A 26,242-nucleotide genomic window follows, 5' to 3' on the forward strand; every position below is an offset into this window, starting at 1 on the left:
TGCCTATTTTTCAGAGGATGTGTGGAAATGCCTGGAAGTCCAAGCAGAAGTCTGCTGTGGAGGTGGAGCCCTTATGGAGAACCTCTACTAAGGCAGTACAGAGGAGAAATGTGAGGTTGGAGCCCCCACACAGAGTCCATTCTGGGGTCTGGATCTACCATTCTCCAGACCCCAGAATGGTAGATCCACCAACAGCTTGCACCATGCACCTGGAGAAGCCCCAGGCACTCAACGCCAGCCCATCAAAACAGCCACTGGGGCTATACCCTGCAGAGCCACAGGGGTGGAGCTGCCCAAAACTTTGGGAGTCCACGCCTTGCATCAGCGTACCTTGGATGTGAGACATGGACTCAAAGGAGATTATTTTGGAGCTTTAACATTTAATGACTGCTCCACTGGGTTTCAGATTTGCATGGGCCTTGCAGCCTCTTTGTTTTGGCCAATTTTTCCCATGTGGAAGGAGAGTATTTACCCAATGCCTGTACCCACATTGTATCTTGGAAGTAACTAACTTGTTTTTTATTTTATAGGCTCATAGATGGAAGGCTTGTCTCAGATAAGACTTTGGACTTGGACTTTTGGGTTAATGCTGGAATGAGTTAAGACTTTGGGGTTCTGTTGGGAAGGCATGATTGTGTTTTGAAATGTGAGAAGGACATGAGATCTGGGAGGGGCCAGGGTTGGAATGATATGGCTTGGCTCTGTGTCCCCACCCAAATCTCATCTCGAATTATAATCCTCACGTGTGGAGGAAGGTACCTGGTGGGAGCTGATTGGATCATGGGGGTGGTTCCCCCAAGCTGTTCTCATGCTAGTAAATTCATTCTCATGAGATCTGATGGATTACAAGTGTGGCATTTCCACACACTCTCTCTCTCCTGCTGCCATGTAAGACATGCCTTGCTTTCCCTTAACCTTCTGCCATGATTGTAAGTTTCCCGAGGTGTCCCCAGCCATGTGAAACTGTGAGTTAATTAAACCTCTTTTCTTTATAAATTATCCAATCTCAGGTATTTCTTTATAGCAGTGTGAAAATGGACTAATGGAAAATGGAACAAGATACTTATTGAATATAGAATAATTATGTCTACATAATTATTTACAGATGAAATAATTATGTCTACATAATTATTTACAGATGAAATAATTATGTCTACATAATTATTTACAGATGAAATAATTATGTCTACATAATTATTTACAGATGAAATAATTATGTCTACATAATTATTTACAGATGAAATAATTATGTCTACATAATTATTTACAGATGAAATAATTATGTCTACATAATTATTTACAGATGAAATAATTATGTCTACATAATTATTTACAGATGAAATAATTATGTCTACATAATTATTTACAGATGAAATAATTATGTCTAAAATTTGCTTCAAATAATATGTGAATATGGGGGATGGATTGGGAATGGGTTTAACATTTATGTTAAACTCCATTCAAGGGAATTTGGTAACATTTTTGTGGGTGATTGGTGGGGCTTGTGGGGACCATGTCTTGCTTAGATTGGTGGGGCTTGTGGGGACCATGTCTTGCTTAAATACATTTAGAATCATATCTCTTTGAAAGCATTGTGCTTTCAAAGGTTAAAGGTATGTTGACACACTTCCGAGAATGCTTAGGACTGTCTGGGTTTTATGCCTGGTACCCTCATGTAATTACTATAGCATTCCTTTTCATTCTCAAAAGTATTCTCTTTTAGATAAAGAAAATGGTCAATGTATTTATGGATGAAATAAATTGGCTATGCATTGATAATTATTAATGTTCAAAAATAAATAAGAGGATGTATACTATTTATACTATTCTATTTTTAAATATATTTAAATTTTTCATAATTAAAGGTTAAAACAATCTTATTCTCCTCCAAAAAGTCAGGAGTTTTGCATAATTATTAAGTGATTTTCTGACAATTTGGAAACCTATATATTAAAAAATACTGTTGATCTTGAACTAGAAATACCATTTGACCCAGCCATCCCATTATTGGGTATATACCCAAAGGATTATAAATCATTCTACTATAAAGACACACATGTATGTTTATTGTGGCACTATTCACAATAACAAAGACTTGGAACCAACCCAAATGTCCATCAATAATAGACTGGATAAAGAAAATGTGGCACATATACACCATGGAATACTATGCAGCCATAAAAAAGGATGAGTTCATGTCCTTTGCAGGGACATGGATGAAGCTGGAAACCATCATTCTCAGCAAACTATCACAAGAACAGAAAACCAAACACCGCATGTTCTCACTCATAAGTGGGAGTTAAACAATGAGAACACATAGACCTAAGGAGGGGAACATCACACACCGGGGCCTGTTGGGTGGTGGGGGATTAGGGGAGGGATAATGTTAGGAGAAATACCTAATGTAGGTGACAGGTTGATGGGTACATGTGTATACCTATGTAACAAAACTGCATGTTCTGCACGTGTACCCCAGAACTTAAAGTATAAAAAAAAAAGAAAGAAAAAATACTTTTAAAATATAATTTAAAAAACTGCTAAAAATTATTGATCGTCTTTTCTAGCTCTCTATTACTTTAATACCATATCCTCTCATTTTTATATTCAAACAACATATATATTTTAAAAGTAAATTTGTCAACTTCCAAACAGGTAAAAATATATACTTCAATATTATAGACAAAATATTAGTATCAAATATTAAATAGTAATATTAAATATTAAAATGCAGTGGCATGTACTTATTTTTTTTTGAGACGGAGTTTCACTCTTGTCACGCAGGCTTGACTGCAATGGTGCGATCTCGGCTCACTGCAACCTCTGCCTCCCAGGTTCAAGCAATTCTCCTGCCTTAGCCTCCTGAGTAGCTGGGATTACAGGCATGCGCCACCACGCCTATCTAATTTTTGTATTTTTAGTAGAGATGGGGTTTTGCCATGTTGGTCAGGCTGGTCTCGAACTCCTGACCTCAAGTGATCCACCTGCCTTGGCCTCCCAAAGCGCTGGGATTACAGGTGTGAGCCACTGCGCCTGGTCAGCATGTGCTTTTACTCCCAGCTACTTAGAGGCTGACAGGGGAGGGTTATCTGAGCTCTGGAATTTGAGGCCAGTCTGAGCAACACAGACCCCATCTCTTTTTAAAAAAGATAGCAATACTGAACTAATTTTACAATTTATTTTATGTACAATCTATTTATAATTTCAGGTGGCTTATAAAACTAAAAGAAAAAATTGGATAATTATACTTAAAAACAGAGCAGAGGCCATATAATGAAGTGTAATGAGTAGCTAAGGGCAAACACTTGAGAGCACCTAATTATTACTGATAGTTACTAAGTTGAGCTGTTAATAACAATTATATAATTATGCTGAGTCCAACAGCATTCATTCACGTTTGTCCCTAAAGATCAAAGGTTGCAAATTCTTAGCCTTAGGATTAGATTCAGCTTGTAAATATGTTTTGTTTGGCAGGCACAATGCTTTCAAAGAGATATGATTCTAAATGTATTTAAGCAAGACATGGTCCCCACAAGCCCTACCAATCACCCACAAAAATGTCACCAAACCCCCTTGAATGGAGTTTAACATAAATATTTGCAACCCTTGCCATATTAGAAAAAATGCTTTATTAGCACTAAACATAAGTAATTTATTTAAATCATATACAAAGATTTTGGGTAATATCTTTAAATGTAGTTTTTAAAAAGACGAAAAATGCTATTCTAGTTAATAATACTGCCCATTTCTATGAAGGCTCAAGACATGCTGATAGATAAAAAGGCTCTAGTATTATCTCTCTAGCTAAGTTATTATAAGAAGAAATGTTGAAAATTGCAAAGCATTATAGATTTACATCACATGAAATGGTTTATATCAGTTATTAAATATTTCCAGTTAATCTTTTACAAATGCTATTTTATAACTTATATATTAATTCATTTAATATTCACCACAGTTCTATGAGGAAGATACTATTATTATATCCATTTTAGACAGAGGTTAAGTAACTTACCCAAGGTAATACAGGTGGCTCCGTGGTGAGCTAGGGTTTAGAATCAGGTTGCCTGGCTCAGGAATTCAAGCTCTTAACCCCACAGTATATTAAAGTGAAAGCTGTATATTTAGGCTACCAGAAATGAAGACCACAATGTATTACTCAATAATGAACACTTAAGAGCTGGACTCAAAATTTTGTCCAGATAGGTCAACCTACTTTAGTGGGCACTATCAAAACAAATTAAATTTTTCTTTACCTCCATATGATAAGCTTCTTTGAGAGATTCTACTTCTGCTGACAATTTCTTGATTTCTGCTTGCATTCTTGCTTCTAAATGAGCTTCACGTACTTTAGAAGCCCCCAGTTCTTCAGCTAAATGGTTTCCATGGGCATCCTTAGAAATGACATATTGAGTAAAAGCTATAAAACTTGTTTATTTGGTTATTATAGCTAAACTAATCCAGTGCATTATTGGAAGCAGTTTAATTTTTTTATATTATATAAACACAGACACAAAGTTAACTTACTAAATAGTATGCTTTAAAATCTAGACATTTCAGAGACTATTAATGGGAGAGTATTAATATAATTGTTTGCTGTCATCATAAAATAGATGTTCACTAACCAATGCTTTCTATAAAATGAACTATTAATAATAACCACAGGACACTGAACTCTGGCAGATAACAGTCTACTGCTAGGTATGCCTGTATATTTTTGCTCACTATATATATTGTCTATTTATCAAGAGACAGTTGTGTTTTTATTCAAACTTATTTATGCTAATTTAGCTAACTGTGCTTGTAATTTTAATTGTGTAATTTTATTATAGATTATGAACATGATGAAATAAGCAAATGCAAAGTTTTTATCCAAAAACTAAGTTATATGTTTTGAACCAGCTCAATGAGTAAGTCGTGAACATTTTGCTATCCAATTAGAAGCACTCAAAATTGTTATAAAATATGGTAGGAGGTCCCATAAAAATATAACATGTTACAGTCTGATTCACTTACAAATGTCTTTTAATTAATTCTTCCTCCACTTTAAAGAAAGCAAAATTGGAAACTATAGATGATAGAATATAGTGTGGTGAAAGACCAGGTAGGATTCTAGTTATGTGAGAAAGACTAGGTAGAATTCTAATCAAATGACTCATACAAAAAGAACCAAGGTTTGGCCCTACATCAAAGGAAAAACATATCAATATATATTTAGTTTTGGGTTAAAATATAATATTTAAAACACTGTCAATTAAAAAACTCCTAACTTTAATTCACTTTTTAAAGTGAGCTTAGCTTATCAAATAAAAACCAATTGTACTATACTTTGACACTATTGATAAAGGCAGAAATGAGATAAAAGTAGATAGCTTTCCTTTTCCTAGAACCCCAAATGTATAATATATCTCTAATAAACATTCTCTATGTATGCTTTGCTGGTCTAACCATCCAGAAATGTGAATAACAACATAGGTAGGCTTAACCAAAATTAAAGGTAAAAATATTTTAATTCAATTCCTATGGAATTGAATTAAACCATGGAAACCATGAATTAAACAATGGAAAGCAGAATTTTTTTTTTTGCAACATCAATAAACACATTTTTCTTAAAGTCTAAATAATTAACCCAAGTATACCAATGTAAATATTTTTAAGCCAAGTAGTTAACTTCCTACCAAATACTGGAAAAATAAAATTTATATTAGTATTCTTGCTTTTTAAAAGCACTTTACCTCTAAGTTACTTTACCAACCAAGGGTTTTGAACTACAGGTTTCCTAAAAGTTACAAATTTACATAGTTACAAATTTAGATAGTTTTCATGTTTTTTTTTTTTTTTTTTTTTTTTTTTTTTTTTTTTTTTTTGAGATGGAGTCTCGCTCTGTCACCCAGGCTGGGGTGCAGTGGCACAACCTCAGCTCACTGCAACTTCTGCCTTCGGGGTTCAAGCGATTCCCCTGCCTCAGCCTCCCGAGTAGCTGGGACTACAGGTGCCCGCCATCATGCCTGGCTAATTTTTTTTTGTATTTTTAGTAGAGATGGTGTTCACCATATTGGCCAGGCTGGTCTCGAACTCCTGACCTTGTTATCCGCCTGCCTCGGCCTCCCAAAGTACTGGGATTACAGGTGTGAGCCACCGTGCCCAGCCAATAGTTTTCATTTTTAAGAGTCACTACAAATGTAAAAATTTTTACTCAAAAAAGATTAGCTTTATTTTTTCTTCAAGTAAGAGCTTGAACTCAGTTAAAAGTCTAAAAGTGCTTTATAACTCAATTTGAGAACTAGTTGAGCCAAAACTCAGTTCTGAAGGACTTCCGGGTTATATTACAATGTTATCTATATATAACACAGTTCATTATTTTCTAAAATTGTGGTAAAATATACACAAAATTGACCATTTTAACCATTTTTAAGTGTATAATTCGGTTTTCAGATACATAAGATTATTTAAAATAGGGATTACTTTCTCTTTAGAGAGTTGCTTTATATCCTCCAGTTCACTAGAGAGCCTTTCTATTTCTCTCTGCGCTTGGACTTGCTGACGATGAGCCTCTGCCAATTCTGTATGAGAGTTCTGCACCTGCTCCCGGGTTAGCCTCAATTCTTGCCCCAAATCTATGGCCTCCTTGTACTGAGTGGCAATGTACTGTTCCTGCTCTTTCATAACCTGAAAAGCATAAGGTATTTGTAGGTTTCAGAATGAAATATGTAAATAACCTATTTCTTATTCTGATTTTGCTTAATAAGTATATTTCTCCCTTCCAACTAAATCCTTTAACATACAATGAGTATGTTAAAATTTAACATACAATGAGTATCACCCACTGTGAAACTGATATTCAAGAAAAAAAATCTAATAACAAAAAGACAAAAATACCATAATTGGGACTCTTATTGATATATATTACATGACTGTAACATACACAAGCCATATAATCTTTTATCATTTTGAACGTAATATTTATGACAGAAAACATAAAGAGAAAAGAGAAGTTAACATTTGATTATCTATGTCAAAGACAGAGAATGTATTGGTATAGATAATTAAAATCCACCATTTAATCCACACAGCTGGGTTAAGGTCTTACTCTCTGTGAAAGTAAAACTTATCACTGGGGCTGCTACTCCCACTGAAATGGTTTTATATTACTCAATTAAATTTCTAATAAAGTATTCCTCCCCCCCTCCCCACTCCCCCTCCTCCCCTCCTCCTTCTTCCTCTTCCTCCTCTTCTTCCTCTTCTTTCTCTTCTTCGTCTTCGTTTGGTACAGGCTCCTGCTCTGTTGCCCAGATTGGAGGGCAGCGGCGTGATCACAAATCACTGCTGCCTTGACCTCCCAGGCTCAAGCAATCCTCCCACCTCAGCCTCCCAAGTAGCTGGGACCACAGGCATGCATCACCACACCTAGCTAGTTTTTTAATGTTTTTGTAGAGACAGGGGTCCCACTGCTATGATGCCCAGGCTGGTCTTGAATTTCTGGGCTCAAATGATCCTGCCAACTTGGCCTCCCAAAGTGCTGGGATTATAAGTGTGGGTCATCATGCCTGATCCTAAATTCACTTTTTAAAAAAGCAAGTGGAGGAATGAATTCACCAGTCAACACACATGCATACTGATGATATGAAGTCATCAAACTTCATCTGGCAACTCACTGCACTTGGTCTCAATGTACAATTATTTATTTATCCATTCTTTTGATGGAGTTCCTAATAGACAAAACACTGTATCTTATTAATAGCTGACTCTTCGGCCAGGCACGGTAGCTCACGCCTGTAATCCCAGCACTTTGGGAGGCCGAGGCAGGCGGATCACAAGGTCAGGAGTTCAAAACCAGCCTGGCCAATATGGTGAAACACCATCTCTACTAAAAATACAAAAATTAGCCAGGCGTGGTGGCAGGCGCCTGTAATCCCAGCTACTCGGGAGGCTGAGGCAGGAGAATCACTGGAACCCAGAAAGCAGAGGTTGCAATGAGCCAAGATTGCGCCATTGCACTCCAGCCTGGGCAACAGAGAGAGGCTCACTCTCAAAAAAAAAAAAAAAAAAAAAAAAAAAAAAAAAAAAAGCTGACTCCTCAATTCTATTACATAGCAGTTTCTCAATAAATATTTGTCAACCAAATAAGCATATATTGTAGATTTACTATATGAAAGATAGCCGGCAAAGGCCTGTATACACAGATAAATAAGACACTGTCTTTGCCTATACCTAGACCATAGGAAAAATATTTTAAAAGGTCAAAGAAACTAACAGGTTTCTGGCACAAAAAACTAGCCTAAAAACAGTTATGGCACAGTTTCTGTATATTAAAACCAACCAGTTTAAAACATAAAGATTCATTTCACTCAACAGAGACTACCACTTGTTCCTTAGGTGGAAATAATTTGCTTACACTCTCCATTTCTTTCATCCTTTGTTGTGTTCTTTCGATTTCTTTTTTCAATTGACTTATCTCCTGTTCATTTTGTAGCATTACAAACTCTTTTTCTCGAAGCTGTTCTTTAGCATTTTGTAATTTGTCATTCAAACTTTCTATCTGAATTTTAAACAGATAAGCAGTATCAATAAAACTAATGAAATGTAATTTAATCAATGCTCTGTGTTCCAAGTAAGTCAAGCTTTAAACACTCATCTAAAAGCAAAATATAAATAAGTTAAGGCAATCGTATCCTGGAAATAAGCACAAAAATTCTTGTTCTTGGACATTACCAGAAAGGCAGAATAGAGGGTAACCCACTCATATTCCCCCACAACAACAGGAATCCTGCACCCTCTCAGACTTCACCACTATAAAATGTATCTATGTAACCAAAACTACTTGTACCCCAAAAGCGACTGAAATTTAAAAAACTAAAATGCATAAAAGTAGAAGTTGTATTCTACCATTATATTAAATAGAGAAGACTTTTTTGTTTTTGTTTTAGCTTATAGAAGTCTGTAAATTACAAAATGAAAATTATGTCTTCACCTGAGTCTCTCAACAATACCTAGAGGTAAATAAACACTGTTAATTTAAAATAAAATAAAATAAAAAAAGAATCCTGCACCTTTCCATAGTCAAAAGTCTCTTTGCAGGAGCCTCAGGATTCAGGTAGGTGTTTGTGAAATCCTGGTAGAGACGAAGATGTGGGAGGGTTATTTTGAGAGCACAGACAGAAACCCAGGTGGCTGATCTGCCAAGCTTGCTTCTGGGTTCAAGCCTGGAAACAGCCCACGTCCCCAAGGGACTTGGCTACAGACCCATTTGGCCTTCAGCCTGCAAGCACAACCATCTGAAAAGGGGTCCATAAGGAATCATGCATACTAGTGCCTTAGTGGAAAGGCTCTCTCCCTGCTGACATCAGTATCAGCAGTGAACCGGAAAGGTGCCTGGTGACTCTGCTCCAACTCCCCTCAGCTGAGGTCCCAGCTCTGAGCTGCTCACACACAGACCCAAAGGGAGACCTGTCCTTATCCTGCCGCCTAGGAGTCTAAGCCTCCTTGAAAGGCTTGCCAACCTCTGTCCCAGAGCAGATCCCAAGGGGACCCAGTCTCAGCTCCAACTCTCCTGCTGCAATCAGGGAACTATCCCGTCTGTGCAGGGACTTGCTGGGAGACATATACCCCTCTGAAATAATGAGATAGGCTCTCCAGCCTCTGTCCCACAGCAGATGCTAAAGGGGTTAAATCTCAGCTCCAGCACCTCCCACTGTAGACAGGGAACTATTCCATCTGAGCTGAGACCTGCTGGCCCTGTCTGGGCCAACAAGATAGGTTCTCCAGCCTCCATCTCACAGCAGATGCCGAGAGGGCCCAGTCTCAACTCTAGCTCCTCACACTGTCGTTGGGGAAATATCCTGTGAAGGAGCTTGCTGGGCTACGTGTGCCCCTCTAAGCTGAGACTGGGCTCTCCAGCCTCCATTCCACAATATATCCCAAGAGGGCCAGTCTCAACTCCAGCCCCTTTCATTGCAACTAGAGACTCATCCCACCCGTCAAAAGATTTGCTGGGAAACATGCCCATCTGGGCCACCAGGACAGCCTTCTGGACCTGGGTCCCTGGCAAGCATTCCCACAGCCTTAGTACGCAACTTGAATCTTTCCTAGGTCCATGTGGGCCGGAAAGCCATGTCAACCTTGAAGCCCTCGTAAGACCTGCAGCAAGCCTGGATGTAGATCATTCTCTAGTGTTCAACAGCTACAGTGATCACAGCCTCAGGGAAAACAAAAGCCAGTTTGCTTAAATTCCTGGAAGGGCCTCCCAAAAAGGACAAGCACAAACTAAGCCAGACTGCAAAGACTAAAATAAATACCCAGTCCCTGAATATGCAGATGTCATTGCATATCTACAAGCATCAAGAACACTGAAAGAAATATGACCTTACCAAATGAACAAAATTAGGCACCAGAGAGTAACCCTGAAGTGATGGAGATGTGTGATCTCTCAAAGAACTGAAAATAGCCATTTTAAGGAAGTTCAACAAACTCTAAGAAGACACAGAGAATCAATTGAGAAATTTATCAAAAAAATTTAACAGAGAATAAAATAATTTTTAAAAAATCAAACAAAAATTTTGGAGCTAAAAAATACAATAAATGAAGTGAAAAATGAAATTAAGAGCATCAACAGCAGAATGGGTCAAATAGAATCAGTGAGCTTGAAGATGGACTATTTGAAAGTATATAATCAGAGCTGAGGATGGTGGCTCACATCTGTAATCCCAGACACTCAGTAGGCTGAGAGGATCACTTGAGCCCAGGAGTTTGAGCAGACTGAGTCACATAGTGAAACTCCATCACTTAAAATATTTTTTTTTTTTAATTAGCCAGGTGTGGCGGCATGCACCTGTAATCCCAGCTACTCACAATGTGGAAGTGGGAGGATTCTTTGAGCCCAGGTGGTCAAGGCTACATTGAGCTATGATTGTGCCACTGCACTCCACCTCCGGGTAACAGAGACCCCATGTTAGTTAGTTAGTTAGTTAGATAGATAGATAGATAGATAGATAGATAGATAGATAGATAGATAGATAAACTACACAGTGAGAGGAGGAATAAAGGAATAAAAAGGAATAAACAAAGCTTATGGGATCTTTGGGACAACATCAAAAGAGCAAATATTTGAATTATTGGAGTTAAAAAGAGAACTGAGAAAGACGGGTAGAAAGCTTTTTTAAAGAAACAACAGAAAAATTTCCAAACCTGAGGAAAGAAATAAGTACGCAGGTATAAAGAGGTCAAAGATTGCTAATCAGATTCAACCCAAATAATAACACCCTAAGACATATTATAATGAAACTCTCAAAGATCAAAGACAAACACAGGATCCTGAAAGCAGTGAGAGAAAAGCAGCAAATAATATGTAAGGAAGATCCAATATGCCTGGTAGCAGACACTTCAGCAGAAATTTACAGACCAGGAGGGAGTAAGATGACATACGCAGTGTTGAACAAAAAAAACCTGTCGATCATGAATACCGTGCCAAGCACAGTTCAGAAATGAAGAAGAGATGCTTTCCCAAACATATCGCTAGTAGACTACTGTCCTGCAAGAAATGCTAAAGGGAATACTTCAAACTTAAAAGAAAAACAGCCACTGATGTGACTGTTATACCAACATTGAAATCATGGTATGTAAAGCACTTATATCTTTAGTAAGAAGACTAAAAGGCAAAATTATTAAAAATAATAATTACAACAATTTATTCAGAGATAGGCAATAAAACAATTTATTTGGAACACCAAAAATTCAAAATGTGGAAAGATAAGGAGATTAAAGTATACAAGTTTTTACTTTTTTTTTTTTGTTTTTGCTATCACAGTTAAGTTGATATCAGTTTTTGATAACTTGTTATAATAGGATGTTTTGTATAAGTCTCACCACAAAGCAAAAACCTATGAGAGATACACTAAAAATAAATAGCAACCAATTAATCATACTACCAGAAAAAATCATTTAACCACAATGAAAGATAGTAAGTAGGAAAGAAAGGGAGGAGTTACAAAACAACTAAGAAACAAGTAACAGAAAGGCACAGATCCTTACCTATTAATAATAACATTGAATGTAACTGGACTAAATTTTCCATTTAAAACACATAGAGTGGGTGAATAGATTAAAAAACAAATCCAACTATATGCTTCCTAAAAGAAATTCACTTCATAAAGACACACATAGACTGAAAGTAAAAGAATGTAAAAAGATATTCCATTCAAATGGAAATCAAAAGAGCAGAAATGGCTATACTTAGACAAAACAGACTACAGATCAAAGACAGTAAAAAGAGGCCGGGCGCGGTGGCTCATGCCTGTAATCCCAGCACTTTGGGAGGCCAAGGCAGGTGGATCACGAGGTCAGGAGATCGAGACCATCCTGGCTAACACAGTGAAACCCCGTCTCTACTAAAAATACAAAAAATTAGCTGGGCGAGGTGGCGGGCGCCTGTAGTCCCAGTTACTCGGGAGGCTGAGGCAGGAGAATGGCGTGAACCCAGGGGGCAGAGCCTGCAGTGAGCCGAGATCGCGCCACTGCACTCCAGCCTGGGCGACAGCGAGACTCCGTCTCAAAAAAAAAAAAAAAAAAAAGACAGTAAAAAGAGACAAAGAAGGCCAGTATATAATAATAAATGTGTCATGCTAGCAAGAGGATACAAAAATTATAAATATCTATGCACCCAGGCATATAAAGCTCCCGAGTACATAAAGCAAACATTAATAGATATCAAGGGACAAATAGGTGGTTGCAGTAAAACAATAGACAGGGAATTCAATACCCCACTCTCAGTAATGGACAGATTGTCCAGATTAAAAAAACCAACAAAGAAACATCAGAGTTCAACTAAAAACTAGGCCAAGGAGGCATTTTGTAACTGACATTTACAGAACATTTCATCCACTGTTGCTGAAAACATATTCTTTTTTTCTCTCTTTTCTTTCTTTTTTTTTTTTGACAGGGTCTCACTCTGATGCCCAGGCTGGAGTGCAGTGGCACAATCATAGCTCACTGCAGCATCGACCTCCTGGGTTCAAGTGATCCTCCCGCCTCAGCCTCCCAAGTAGCTGGGACTACAAGTGCTCATCATCACACCTGGCTAATTTTTTTTCACTTTTTGTAGAGACAGGGTCCCACTATGTTGCCCAGGCTCACCTTCTTATCTGCACATGTAATATTATCCAGAATACATAAATATGTTAGGCCACAAAATAAGTCTCATCAAATTTTAAAAGGTAGAAATCCTATCAAATATATTATCTAACCACTATGGAATAAAAATAGAAATCAATAATAAGAGGAACTTTAGAAATTATATAAATACATAAAATGTAAACAACATGCACCTGAATGAACAAAGGGTGAGTGAAGAAATTTTTTTAAAAAAAATTTTAATGTCTTGAAACAAATAAAAATGGATATACAACATAACAAAACCTACGGGCTACTGTGAATGCAGTACCAAGAGGAAAGTTTATAGCAATAACTGCTTACGTCAAAAAAATACAAAAATTTCAAACAAACAGTGCACCTAAGGGTGCATGTTAAAATTAAAAGCATTATTGAAAATATTATTGGACATATTACTGAAAATGATGCTTTTAGAATTGCATTGAGAATATATTTGATAGGATTTCTACCTTTAAAAATTTGATGAGACTTATTTTGTGGCCTAACATATTATATATTCTGGATAATACATAATACATTTATGTATTCTGGATAATTCCATGTGCTGATAAGAATGTGAGCCTGAGCAACATAGTGGGACCCTGTCTCTACAAAAGGTAAGTTCAAGTTGGTCTTGAACTGCCTTTCCCACACTGGAATAGCAACAGCCAAACCCAATATTATTAGAAGGAAAGCAGTAATAAAGATCAGAGCAAAAATAAATGAAATTGAGACTATAAAACAATACAGAGGATAAATGAAACAAAGAGTTGATTTCTTGAAAAGATAAAATTAACAAATACCTTTAGATGACTACGAAGAGAATCCAAATAAATAAAATGAGATGAAAAAGGAAACATTACAACTCATACTACAGAAATACAAAGGATCACTACAGACTATTATGAACAACTACATACCAACAAATTGGAAAAACCAGAAGAAATGGATAAATTCCTGGACCCACACAACCTACTGAGACTGAACCATGAAGAAACAGAAAACTTGAATAGAACAATAACAAGTAATGAGATAAAAGCAGTAATAAAAAGTTGCCCATCAAAGAAAAGCCCAGGATCTGATAGATTCACTGCTGAATTCTACCATTTAAAGAAAAACTAATACCAATTCTACTCAAACTATTACAAAAAAATTGAAGAGGAGGGAACACTTTTTTTTTTTTTTTGAGACAGGGTTTCACTCTGTCACCCAGGCTGGGGTGCAGTTGTGCACTCATGGCTTAATGCAGCCTCTACTTCCCAGGCTCAAGCAATCCTTCCACCTCAGCCTCCTTAGTAGCTGGGACTACAGGCACATGCCACTACACCTGGCTAATTTTTCTATTTTCTATAGAGATGGGGTTTCACCAGGTTGTCTAGGTTGGTCTTGAACTGAGCTCAGGCAATCTGCCCACCTCGACCTCCCAAAGTGCTGGGATTACAGGCACGCACCACCATGCCTGGCCCACTTCTAAACTCATTCTACAAGGCCAGCATTACCCTGATACCAAAACCAGACAAGGACATAACAGAAACAGAAAACAACAGGCCAATATCCCTGATGAACACAGAGGCAGAATCCACAACAAAATACCATCAAACTGAATTCAAAAACATTTTTAAAAGAGCATTCACCATAACCAAGTGGAATTCATCCCAGGGATGCCAAGATGGTTCAACATACACAAATCATTAAACATGATACATTACATCAACAGAATCAAGGACAAAAACCATATAATAATTTCATATTAAAATTAAAAGCATTATTGAAAAGCATCAGATAAAATTCAACATCTTTTCATTGTAAAAGCTCTCAACAAATTGGGTATAGAAGGAAAATAACAGGCTGGGCGCAGTGGCTCACGCCTGTAATCCCAGCACTTTGGGAGGCCGAGGTGTGTAAAATCATGAGGTCAGGAGTTCAAGACCAGCCTGGCCAAGATGGTGAAACCCAGTCTCTACTAAAAATACAAAAATTAGCCGAGCGTGGTGGTGGGCACCTGTAATCCCAGCTACTGGGGAGGCTGAGGCAGAGAACTGCTTGAACTTGGGAGGCGGAGGTTGCAGTGAGCTGAGATCAAGCCACTGCACTCTAGCCTGGGTGACAGAGCAAGACTCCGTCTCAAAAAAAAAAAAGAAGGAAAATAACACAGTAAAGATCATCTACAACAAACCCATAGTTAATGTCATAGGAATAGGTAAAAACTGAAAGTCTTTCCACTAAGATATAGAACAAGACAAGTATGCCCACTTTCACCACTATTATTCAGTATAATACTGGGAGTCCTGACTAGAGCAACTAGACAAGAGAAAGAAAGGGCATCCAAATTGGAAAGAGAGAAGTTAAATTATCCTTGTTTGCAGAGGATATAATCTTATATTTGGAAAAATCTGAAAACTCCACCAAAAAACTATTAGAACTGATAAACAGGGCTGGTGTGGTGTCTCATGCCTGTAATCCCAGCACTTTGGGAAGCTGAGGGGGGCAGATCGCTTGAGCCCAGGAGTTTGAGACCTACCTAGGCAACATGGCAAAACCCCATCTCTACAAAAAATTAAAAAATTAGCCAACCATGGTGGTGCACGCCTGTAGTCCCAGCTACTTCGGAGACTGAGGTGGAGGGATCACCTGAGCTTGGGCTGTTGAGGCAGCAGTGAGCTATGATCACGACACTGCACTCCAGCCCAGATGACAGGGTGAGATCTTGTCTCAAAACACAAACAACACAAAAACAAAAAAAGAACTGATAAATTCAGTCAAGTTGCAAGATACAAAATTAACATGCAAAAATCAGTAGCATTTCTATACACTAAAAGCAGTCAATCTGAAAAAGAAATCAAGAAGGCAATCCTATTTAAAGCAGCTACAAAAAAATAAAGTATCTAGGAAGAAATTTAATCAAAGAAGTGAAAGATCCACAGAGTGTGGTAGCTCATGCCTGTAATCCCAAAACTTTGGGGAGACTGAGGCAGGTGGCTTGCTTGAGCCCAGGAACTCGAGGCTGCAGTGAGGTATGATCACGTGCCACTGCTCTCCAGCCTGGGCGACAGAGAGCAACTCTGTCTCCAGAAAAACAAAAAACAAAACAACAATAACAAAAAACACCCACTATGTGAAGGGGTGTTTTTAGTTACAGTTTGAATTTTTTAAAAAATAATTAAAAATATGTAATTTTAAAATAATTTACCTGTTTGTTACATTCTTTAAGTTCCAATTCTGATTTCTCCAGAGTACCTTCTAATTTAATTATTTTTTGTTCCATTTCTCCTCTGTGCTCACGAATAGTCATATCCAAATGTGTAACCTAAAAAATAACCTTAAACTGTTGTTCAATTTTATTCTGATATAAAAACTTGTATGCTTAGAATAGGCTTTGTAATTGTTTACAGCAAGTATAACAAGTATGAACTCATTTCAAATTATTTTTTAAATGGGAAAAATAATCATTGTTTACTAATACTGGTTCATGAGCCCTCTATACATTTTTTTAACAATACATAGTGACATTCAATCCCATATACATTATAGAAATAAAATATAGTTGTGTTCATAAATGACAAATAAATAATTCAGACTTCATTTTATGCTGGATAAAAAGTGCTAAATAATGCCTTCCAAATATTTTTGTTCCTCCAACACTCAGCTTCTTCTGATAAGGGGTAATATAAGGGATCAAAAGGCTCAGATACTAAGCTAATCCTCATTTTCAAAATCTACTTGCTAGAAAAATATCAAGATAAAGAGAGATGACATATCTCTAATTTAATAAACCCTATGTGCAGAGAAAAGATATGCTATAAAAATGCCCATTTTACAAAAAAATTGCTGACCTCTCAAATCCTGTGTGACTGTGTCATAAGAGAAAACTTCATTAAAATATAATCAAGAAAAATCAACCTGAGCTGCTCTTTGCTTTAGTTCCCAATTTCTCTCTTTAAGTGCCTGATCCATTTCAAGGAGCTCCTGCTTTTTGTCTTCAATCTCCATCTTGCATTCTCTACAATTTATCAAAGGAAAAAGATCAAAGCAGATAGTAGGAATAGTATAATTTTAAAAAGTTAGGTCAACCAGGTTACCTCTTCTATAAATTAAAAGCAAAATAATATATGCAATCAAGTCAGACTGAAAGGGTCAAATTTAAGGAATAATAGATAAAAAGATTGACATCAAGACAATTAATTTAATAAAGGGTATTCTAAAAGGGTAAAAGTTAACTCACACTGTGGTATTACAGATAATTTAAGCTAATTGTTAAAACACTCCCAGGACTCCAAGATTGAATGATTGTAAGAATTTTTAAAAATACATACCCACATTTTTTCATACACAGATCAAAGGAGTATTTCAAAGTCTTTTACATATAACAGCTGTGACTTCATTACAATTGAATGAGGCATTTAACCATAGTATTTCTCATGAGGATGTTACTCAAAATGATGCCTTACATATAAAAAAGCACTTAAATCTAATATAAAAATATTACAAATTCTAAGCCCTCTTAAACCCTAATTTATGTATAACCTTATATTATAAAATGCTTAATAGTGACACAATTTTAAGGCTTTTACCAAAGTGAAGCCTGTGATCAGAGAATAATTTGAAACTCTAAGTTCTGATATGACAAAGGCTGAAAATGTTGATCTTGAAAATCTTCATATGATTTTCCAGTCTGAAATATGAAATAGTACTGATAAGGGTACTAATTTTTAAAAAGAAGATTTTGAACTTCTTTAACGAGTTGTTTTTAATATTCTTCTAAAAGTCTCAAGAGGTATAACACAAGGCTAAAACTAATATTCTAAAAATAGTATGAAATTAAAGAAAACTCTAACTTCTATCTATGCAAATAGTGGAGCTTCCATGATTCATCTGTTAGCTAGAACTTAAGATTTCACTGTTTACATCTTTCATGTTTTCATTCACTTACTTATTTTGCAAATATTTACTGGATGTTTCCTATATGCCAGGGTTCTAAGTGCTGTGGATTAAATAGTAAAAAAGATAAATGTCTCTGATCTGAGTTTACATTCTAATAGCTCCAGGAGAAAAGACAGACACCTAAGTAAGAAAAATATAATATTAAGTGCTATGTTAGAGCATTAATTGCGTGATGAGGTAGTGACTGGGTGGCTACTTTAGAGTAGGTAGTCAGAGAAGGCTTCTCTCTGAAGTAATGTGAAGGACAAGAAGAAGCTGACCATATAACTGTTATTCCAGTAAAAAAGAAACAGCTATGGCCAAGGTTGCATGGTAGAAGCAAACTTGGTAAGTGTAAAGTATAAGAAAAATGTCAGGAACAAGGAGAGTTGTATGAAATGAGGCCAGAGAAGTAGACAGGAACCAGACCACATAGGGCTTTGTATTCCAAGATAAGGAACTTGGATTTTTTTTACTGTGGTAAAATTCATATAAAATTTACCATTTTAACCATTTTAAAGTGTACCATTCAGAAGCATTAAGTATATTCGTAATGTTGTGTAACCATCACCACTATCTATGTCCAGTATTTTTCCATCGGTCCCCCACAAAGAACTTCATACTCATTAGCACTTATTTTCCATTTTCCCTTCCCCTAGTACCTGGCAACCACTAATCTTTCTTTCTCTATGAATTTGCCAATTCTGAATATTTCATATAAATGGAATTATGCATCATGTGTCTGGTTCCTTTCACTTAGCATAATGTTTTCAAAGTTCATGCACTTTGTACCATGTATCAGTAGTTTATTCGTTTTTATGACTGAATAATATTCTTTGTATGGATACACTATATGATATGGTTTGGCTGTGTTCCCACCCAAATCTGATCTTGAATTCCACATGTTTAGGAGAGACCCAGTGGGAGGTAATCGAATCATGGGGGCAGGTCTTTCCTTGGCTATTCTCATGACAGTGAATAAGTCTCATGAGATCTGATGGTTTTAAAAATGGGAGGCTCCCTGCGCAAGTTCTCTTGTCTGCTACCATGTGAGATGTGCCTTTCACCTTCCACCATGATTGTGAGGCCTCCCTAGCCATGTGGAACTGTGAGTCCATTAAACCTCTTTCTTTTGTAAATTGCCCAGTCTCAGGTATGTCTTTATCAACAGCGTGAAAAGTCACTAATACAGTAAATTGGTACCAGTAAAGTGGGGCACTACTGTAGATACCCAAAAATGTGGAAGCGACTTTGGAACTGGGTAACAGGTAAGGGCTGGAACAGTTTGGAGGGCTCAGAAGAATACAGGAAAATGTGGGAAAGTTTGGAACTTCCTAGAGACTTGTTCAATGGCTTTGACCAAAATACTGATAGCGATATGGACAATAAAGTCCAGAATGAGGTGGTCTTGGAGAGAAATGAGGAACTTGTTGGGAACTGGAGCAAAGGTGACTCTTAAGTTTTAGTGAAGAGAGTGGTGGCATTTTGCCCCTGCCCTAGAGATTTGTGGAATTTTGAACTTCGAAGAGATAATTTAGGGTATCTGGTGGAAGAAATTTCTAAGCAACAAAGCACTCCAGAGGTGACTTGAGTGTGATAGAAAAGAAAATCCCATTTTCTAGGAGAAATTCAAGCTAGCTGCAGAAATTTGCGTAAGTAATGAGGAGCTAAATGTTAATTCCCAAGACAATGGGGAAAATGTCTCCAGGGCATGTCAGAGGTCTCTGCAGCAGCCTGTCCATCACAGGCCTGGAGGCCTGGGAGGAAAAAATGGTTTCATGGGTGGGATCCAGGGTCACCATGCTGTGTGCAGCCTAGGGACTTGGTGCCCCACATCCCAGCCACTCTAGCTGTGGCTGAAAAAGGCCAACATAGAGCATGGGCCATGGCTTCAGAGGGTGCAAGCCCCATGCCTTGGCAGCTTCTACCCAATGTTGAATCTGTGAGTACACAGAAGTCATGAATTGAGGTTTGGGAACCTCCACCTAGATTTCAGAGGATGTTTGAAAGGCCTGGTTCTCCAGGCAGAAGTTTGCTGCTGAGGCAGGGCCTTCATGGAGAACCTCTCCTAGGAAAGTGCAGAAGGGAAATGTGGGGTGGGCACCCCCATACAGAGTCCCCACTGGGGCACTGCCTGGTGGAGCTGTGAGAAGAGGGAGGGCCACCATCATCCAGAACCCCAGAATAACAGATGCACTGACAGCTTGCACCATGTGCCTGGAAAAGCCACAGACACTCAATGCCAGCCCGTGAAAGCAGCCAGGAGAAAGGCTGTAGCCTACAAAGCCACAGGGGTGGAGCGGCCAAGACCATGGGAACCCACCTCTTGCATCAGTGTGACCTGGATGTGAGACATGGAGTCAAAATAGATCATTTTGGAGCTTTAAGATTTAACTGCCCTGCTGAATTTCGGACTTGCATGGGGCCTGTAGCCCCTTTGTTTTGGCCAATTTCTACCATTTGGAATGGGTGTATTTACCCAATGTCTGTACCCCCACTGTATCTAGGAAGTAACTAACTTGCTTTTGATTTTACAGGCTGATAGGCAGAAGGGATTTGCCTTGTCTCAGATGAGACTTTGGACTGTGGACTTTTGAGTTACTGCTCAAATGAATTAAGACTTTGAGAGACTGTTGGGAAGGCATGATTTGTTTTGAAATGTGAGGACATGAGATTTGGGAGGGGCTGGGACAGAATGATATAGTTTGGCTGTGTCACCACCCAAATCTCATCTTGAATTCCCACGTGTTGTGGGAGAGACCCAGTGGGAGTAATTGAATCATGGGGGCAGGTCTTTCCCATGCTGTTCTCATGAGACTGAATAAGTCTCATGAGATCTGATGGTTTTATAAAGGGGGGTTTCCCTGCACAAGCTCTCTTCTCTTGTCTGCCACCATATGAGATATGTCTTTCACCTTCCACCATGATTGTGAGGCCTCCCCAGCCACGTGGAACTATGAGTCCATTAAACTTCTTTCTTTGGTAAACTGCCCAGTCTCAGGTATGTCTTTATCAGCAGCATGAAAACGGACTAAGACACTATATTTTGTTTATCCATTCATCTGATGATGAACATTTGGGGTGTTTTCATGGCTTACTTTGTAAACATTTGTATACAATTTTTGCTTAGATATCTGTTTTCAACCCTTTTGAGTAAAAAACTAGGAATGGAATTACTGGGTCATATGGTAATTCTACGTTCAACTTATTGAGGAAGGCTAAAGTGTTTTCTACAGTGGCTGCACCATTTTAGATTCCCTCCAGCAATGAATGAGGGTTCCATTTCTTTTCTACACTTGCTAACACTTGTTCTTTTCCATTTTTTGTTTTTTAAAAATGACCATCCTTAGTGGGTATGAAGTGATATATCAATGTAGTTTTTATTTTCATTTGTGAAGGAGTTTGGATTTTATTCTGAAGGTTTTAGAAAGCCATTAGAAGGTTTAAGTAGGTAAGCAATATGATCTTTTTTGTTTTTTTTTTTTTTGAGATGGAGTCTCACTCTGTCACCCAGGCTGGAATGGATCATGGCTCAATCTTGGCTCACTGCAACCTCCTTTTGATTTTACAGGCTGATAGGCAGAAGGGATTTGCCTTGTCTCAGATGAGACTTTGGACTGTGGACTTTTGAGTTACTGCTCAAATGAATTAAGACTTTGAGAGACTGTTGGGAAGGCATGATTTGTTTTGAAATGTGAGGACAAGGTCAAACTCCTGACCTTGTGATCTGCTTGTCTCAGCCTCCCAAAGTGCTGGGATTACAGGCGTGAGCCACTGCACCTGGCCTAATTTATGTTTTAGATAATAAACTTAAATCTATTTTTGGAAAATGGATTGTTGGGAGGGGCTCAAGATTGTAGGCAGAGAGCCCAGCTAGGAAGCCACAGCAACAGACCAAGTAAGAGATGATGCTTTGCGCTAAGGATAACAGAAAAGAGGCCACGAAATCAATGGATTGAAGAATATGTTTTGGGGCTGGGTGCAGTGGCTCATGCTTGTAATCCCAGCACCTTGGAAGGCCCAGGTGGATGGATCACCTGAGGTCAGGAGTTCAAGACCAGTCTGGCCAACATGGTGAAACCCCGTCTCTATTAACAATACAAAAATTAGCCGGCTGTGGTGGCAGGTGCCTGTAATCCCAGTTACTTAGTGGCTGAGGCAGGAGAATTGCTTGAACAGGAGGCGGAGGCTGCAGTGAGCTGAGATCATGCCACTGCACTCCAACCTGGGCAAGAATCTGTCTGAAAAAAATATATATATATTTTGGAAATAAAGTTGACATGGCTTGCTAATACACTGGATGAAAAAAGGGATGGAAAGAGAGAACAAGAAAAACCTTATATATTTGTGGTTTGAGCAACTGCATGATACTGAGTTAGGGGAAGGGTAGGGTTATGAGGAAATATATGAGTCCTATTTTGGCCAAGTCTGAGATGCCTCTTAAAAATATCCAAATGGGCTGGGTGTGGTGGCTCACGCCAGCACTTTGGGAGGCTGAGGCAGGCAGATCATGAGGTCAGGAGATCGAGACCATCCTGGCTAACACGGTGAAACCCCGTCTCTACTAAAAATACAAAAAACTAGCTGGGCGTGGTGGCAGGCGCCTGTAGTCCCAGCTACTTGGGAGGCTGAGGCAGGAGAATGGCGTGAACCTGGGAGGCGGAGCTTGCAGTGAACTGAGATCACACCACTGCACTCCAGCCTGGGCGACAGAGCGAGACCCTGTCTCAAAAAAAAAAAAAAAAAAATATCCGAATGGAGGTAACAACTAAGTAGATGGATATTGAATCTGGAGTTACAGGAAAAGGTCAATACTGGAGAAATGGGTTTGGAAGTGTCTGACACATAGTATTTAAAGCTACATGAAATTTACTAAGGATAAGTTTGTGGATACAGAAGAGAAGGAAGCCCTACACTGAATTCTGTGGTACAATATCTAAGTTTCTGGGTTATCTTGCTACTCTTTATCTTGTTCTTTTATTTCACATTTTACATCCTAATTTGTAATTCTATTTTCCTTTTCTGAATCTATTTCCCATATTTTGGCTCTAATCTGGCTGTCCACCTCCACTCACTATACATGTGTGTCGGCATAGCAGTTTATGTTATACTGCTAATCTAAGATCCCAGACTTTAGAGTTGGACAGACTTGTATTTAACTCCCTTCTCTAGACTCTACTACCTGTATGACTTGGGGCATTTTATTTTTCTCAAGGCCTCAGGTTTCTCAACTATTAAAAAGATGATATATGTTTCCAATAGGTGTGTTGTAAGGAAATGAGTGAGATCATATGTGAAGTCCCTGGTGTAGTCCTAGCATAAAATAAGGACTTAATACAAAGAACAATATTATCGTTATTAATATCCTCCTGCTATTAGCCACTGCTGTATGTGTGCCCAGTGATTTCTTACCATTAGGGCCAGTATAAAATGGTCTAAAGACTGAGGATGAAAGTTTTGGCAGCCAACAACGACAGCTGAATTAGTTAGATAAGGCATGGGATAGGCTGGCTGGGATGAGCCAAAGTGAGCCAAAGGCAGTTGAGAAATTTAGACATCTAGAATGCAACGACACATTCTATTGTATTATCCAAGGACTTATAACTGTGATATCATTTCTTATTATTTAACTCACCTAAGTTCAGCTGTGAGATCCTTTATAGTAGTGTATTTTTCCTCTAATGATAACTGAGCCTTCTGTAGTACATCTCTCAATTCCTGGAGTTGTCTTAAAGTACTTTTTAATTCTCCATGAGCATTTTGTAGTTCAGTCTCAAGTACTTCCCGTTTTTGCAAGGCTTCTGTTAGTTCAGTTTCAGTACTGTGCTGTAACTTTTCTAACTCCTTTACTATTAAGAGGAGAGAATAATTTTATAACTATATGTAAACCATTTCTTATTATAAACTTTGTATATATTAAGAATATTCAATTTTATTCATCTACGAGAGGCAAAATACCACTAATTGTCCCTTCCAGCCCCACCATCTCAAATTCTCACATTATTTCACTTCGTTAAGTACAAATACATAGGCAGCTGTACTCATCTAACCACTTGCTTACCAGCATTTGTTTTCTTTTCCAGCTCTGTCTTTGTCTGATCTAAGACCATATCTAATTGATAGAGGTGCATTGCTTTATCTTCTCCATCTTGTTTTAGGTGCATTATTTCCTTTTCCATTTTAGACAGCTCTTCTTTGTACTGATCCATCTCAAGCTTTACTTGCCTAATTAAAAACAAATAATAAAACAGGTAATTTAGAAACTTAACCAACTAACTTGTCTCTGACTAAAAAAAGCCTGCAAGTTATATAAGGACAAATATCAGCAAAATATCTAGTCGGAATTTTAAATCACCTATTTTTAAAAATTCTCCAACTAAAAACTATTCCTTTACACATTACATACCACTAAATACAACTTTACTACTACCTGGTAATATTTAACAAGCCTAGCATTCTTTTCACTCTAACCACATTTAACTTTAGCTTTGCATGTATTGAAAATATCCAAGGACCTCATTCATCTAGGAATTTTTGTTATTAGCAACAAAGAAAATAAATAAGCCAAACAATCAAATTATTCATCATAAAAACCATATTACTCACTGGAGAGCCAAGTCAGTTGTTTTTACTCAGTTTTATTATTGGTTCTATCCTTTTTTTTAGCTTTAAAGGGAACTAGAGATTCCTAGACCACTGCAACTTCCCTGCTTTACAGAGGAGGAAACTGAAGACTAGGTGAGTTATCTGAGATAATACAACTAGCTGTTAATAGTGATAGGGCCAGGTTTACTAACCTTGTCAGTCCTGAGCTTATTCTAATATGGCAGCTCCTCTACAGACAAATCAACATACTAAGAGCCAGTTTTAAGTCCCTTTGTTGGTAATTCTAAAGTGATATTCACTAATTAAACAATTGTTAATGTTACCCTCAATGGTAGGAAGGGTTCATGTTCCTTTGTGTCAACACTTTCTGTTGTTTGATCTATGAAATTTCTAAATTGAGTTTGCAAGCAGGAGCATTTCTTTTCTAAATAAAACTTCAACAAATTTGGATTTGTTCAAGAGTTTTTTAATCAGAAGTCCATGAGTAAACTTAAGGAAAACTATAAAACCCCTGAAACAGTATGCAAAATTATACATGTATAATGTACATGTGTACATCTATGTATAGAAGACAAGCTAAAGCTTTTTACTAGATCCTCAAATATGTCCATAGACCAATGAAGTACTAGATTAGATGAGTGCTAATGACACTTTTACATTTCTAAAATCCCAAGTAAATAATTTTTAGCTTGACCAATTAGCTCTAATATTAAAGTAGATATAAAACAGATAATTAGAAAAGAATAATCAAAAGAGATTGGCATACAGCCATGAGCAGATGGCTTGTCAGCAAAGGAGTTAGGGGAAAATTAAAGAAAATATACAAGGACTCAAAAAGCATTAGCAGCCTACAGACATTTTATAAAAAATAGAACTGTATATGCCTCAAAGTTTCATTAGGGCATCACTACATTTTAGCATGATGTATATAATGATAACCCTGAGATACCCAGAGAAAGTAAAAACCCCAAGAAAATATACATTTTAGAAAATTTCTACCAAAAAATGTTATTTGGTTTTGATTTAAATTTTCAGCACATGATAAATTCCATGGGAGTAAGTGGCTGAGGTATGTTAAAGATCAGGATCATTAGAATACAGAAATTGTTAAAAATGAGAAGCCAAGGTGTCAGAAGGATCAGCTTCAGAGGTGTACCGAAATCCCCAAGAAGAATGACAGAAGTGATGCTGGATAGGGCAACAGTAAGTCAGGCCATCTAAAGAAATCAGTACCAGTAAGGGTTCTGATGGCATGAGGTTCACAGAGTATCGTATATACTTCACACCTTGCCTGGACCCTGTGGTACAAGAGCTATGGGGAAAAGTTTTTTACTTCAGAAGGCTATGGGGGAAGAAGCAATGTCCTTAGGGGAGTGTCAGGTTTCTATTACAGCAAGAGAAAAGAAAAAGTAGTGAATACAGAGAATGGATTATGAAGTTCAAAAGGCACAGTAGAAGTCTTTCAGAAGTTGGGATGGGGTTGGAGAAAGAAACAGAGTGTGTGGAGAGCTTTTTGGGAATTATTGTGAGATATGAGAGCTGACCTGGAAATCTAGGGCTTCTTGTGGTATCTGGC

At 37.7% G+C, this 26,242-nt stretch overlaps 1 protein-coding gene across 3 annotated transcripts in view; it reads right to left on the reverse strand.

Moving 5' to 3' along the window:
• The window catches only part of CCDC18 (coiled-coil domain containing 18), a 100,602-nt gene that overhangs the window by 17,291 nt on the left and 57,069 nt on the right, over positions 1-26,242 (reverse strand). For all 3 annotated transcript variants that reach the window (XM_012500463.2, XM_003260057.2, XM_030825037.1), the window contains 7 exons: positions 24,122-24,285; positions 23,696-23,909; positions 17,041-17,140; positions 16,331-16,447; positions 8,393-8,536; positions 6,463-6,666; positions 4,254-4,391 (listed from right to left, as the gene is read on the reverse strand). In XM_012500463.2, the coding sequence (XP_012355917.1) occupies positions 4,254-4,391; positions 6,463-6,666; positions 8,393-8,536; positions 16,331-16,447; positions 17,041-17,140; positions 23,696-23,909; positions 24,122-24,285 (1,081 nt within the window). The remainder of the gene's footprint in view (positions 1-4,253; positions 4,392-6,462; positions 6,667-8,392; positions 8,537-16,330; positions 16,448-17,040; positions 17,141-23,695; positions 23,910-24,121; positions 24,286-26,242) is intronic.

This window comes from Nomascus leucogenys, chromosome 12, assembly GCF_006542625.1.
Source record: "Nomascus leucogenys isolate Asia chromosome 12, Asia_NLE_v1, whole genome shotgun sequence".
Lineage (NCBI taxonomy): Eukaryota > Metazoa > Chordata > Mammalia > Primates > Hylobatidae > Nomascus > Nomascus leucogenys.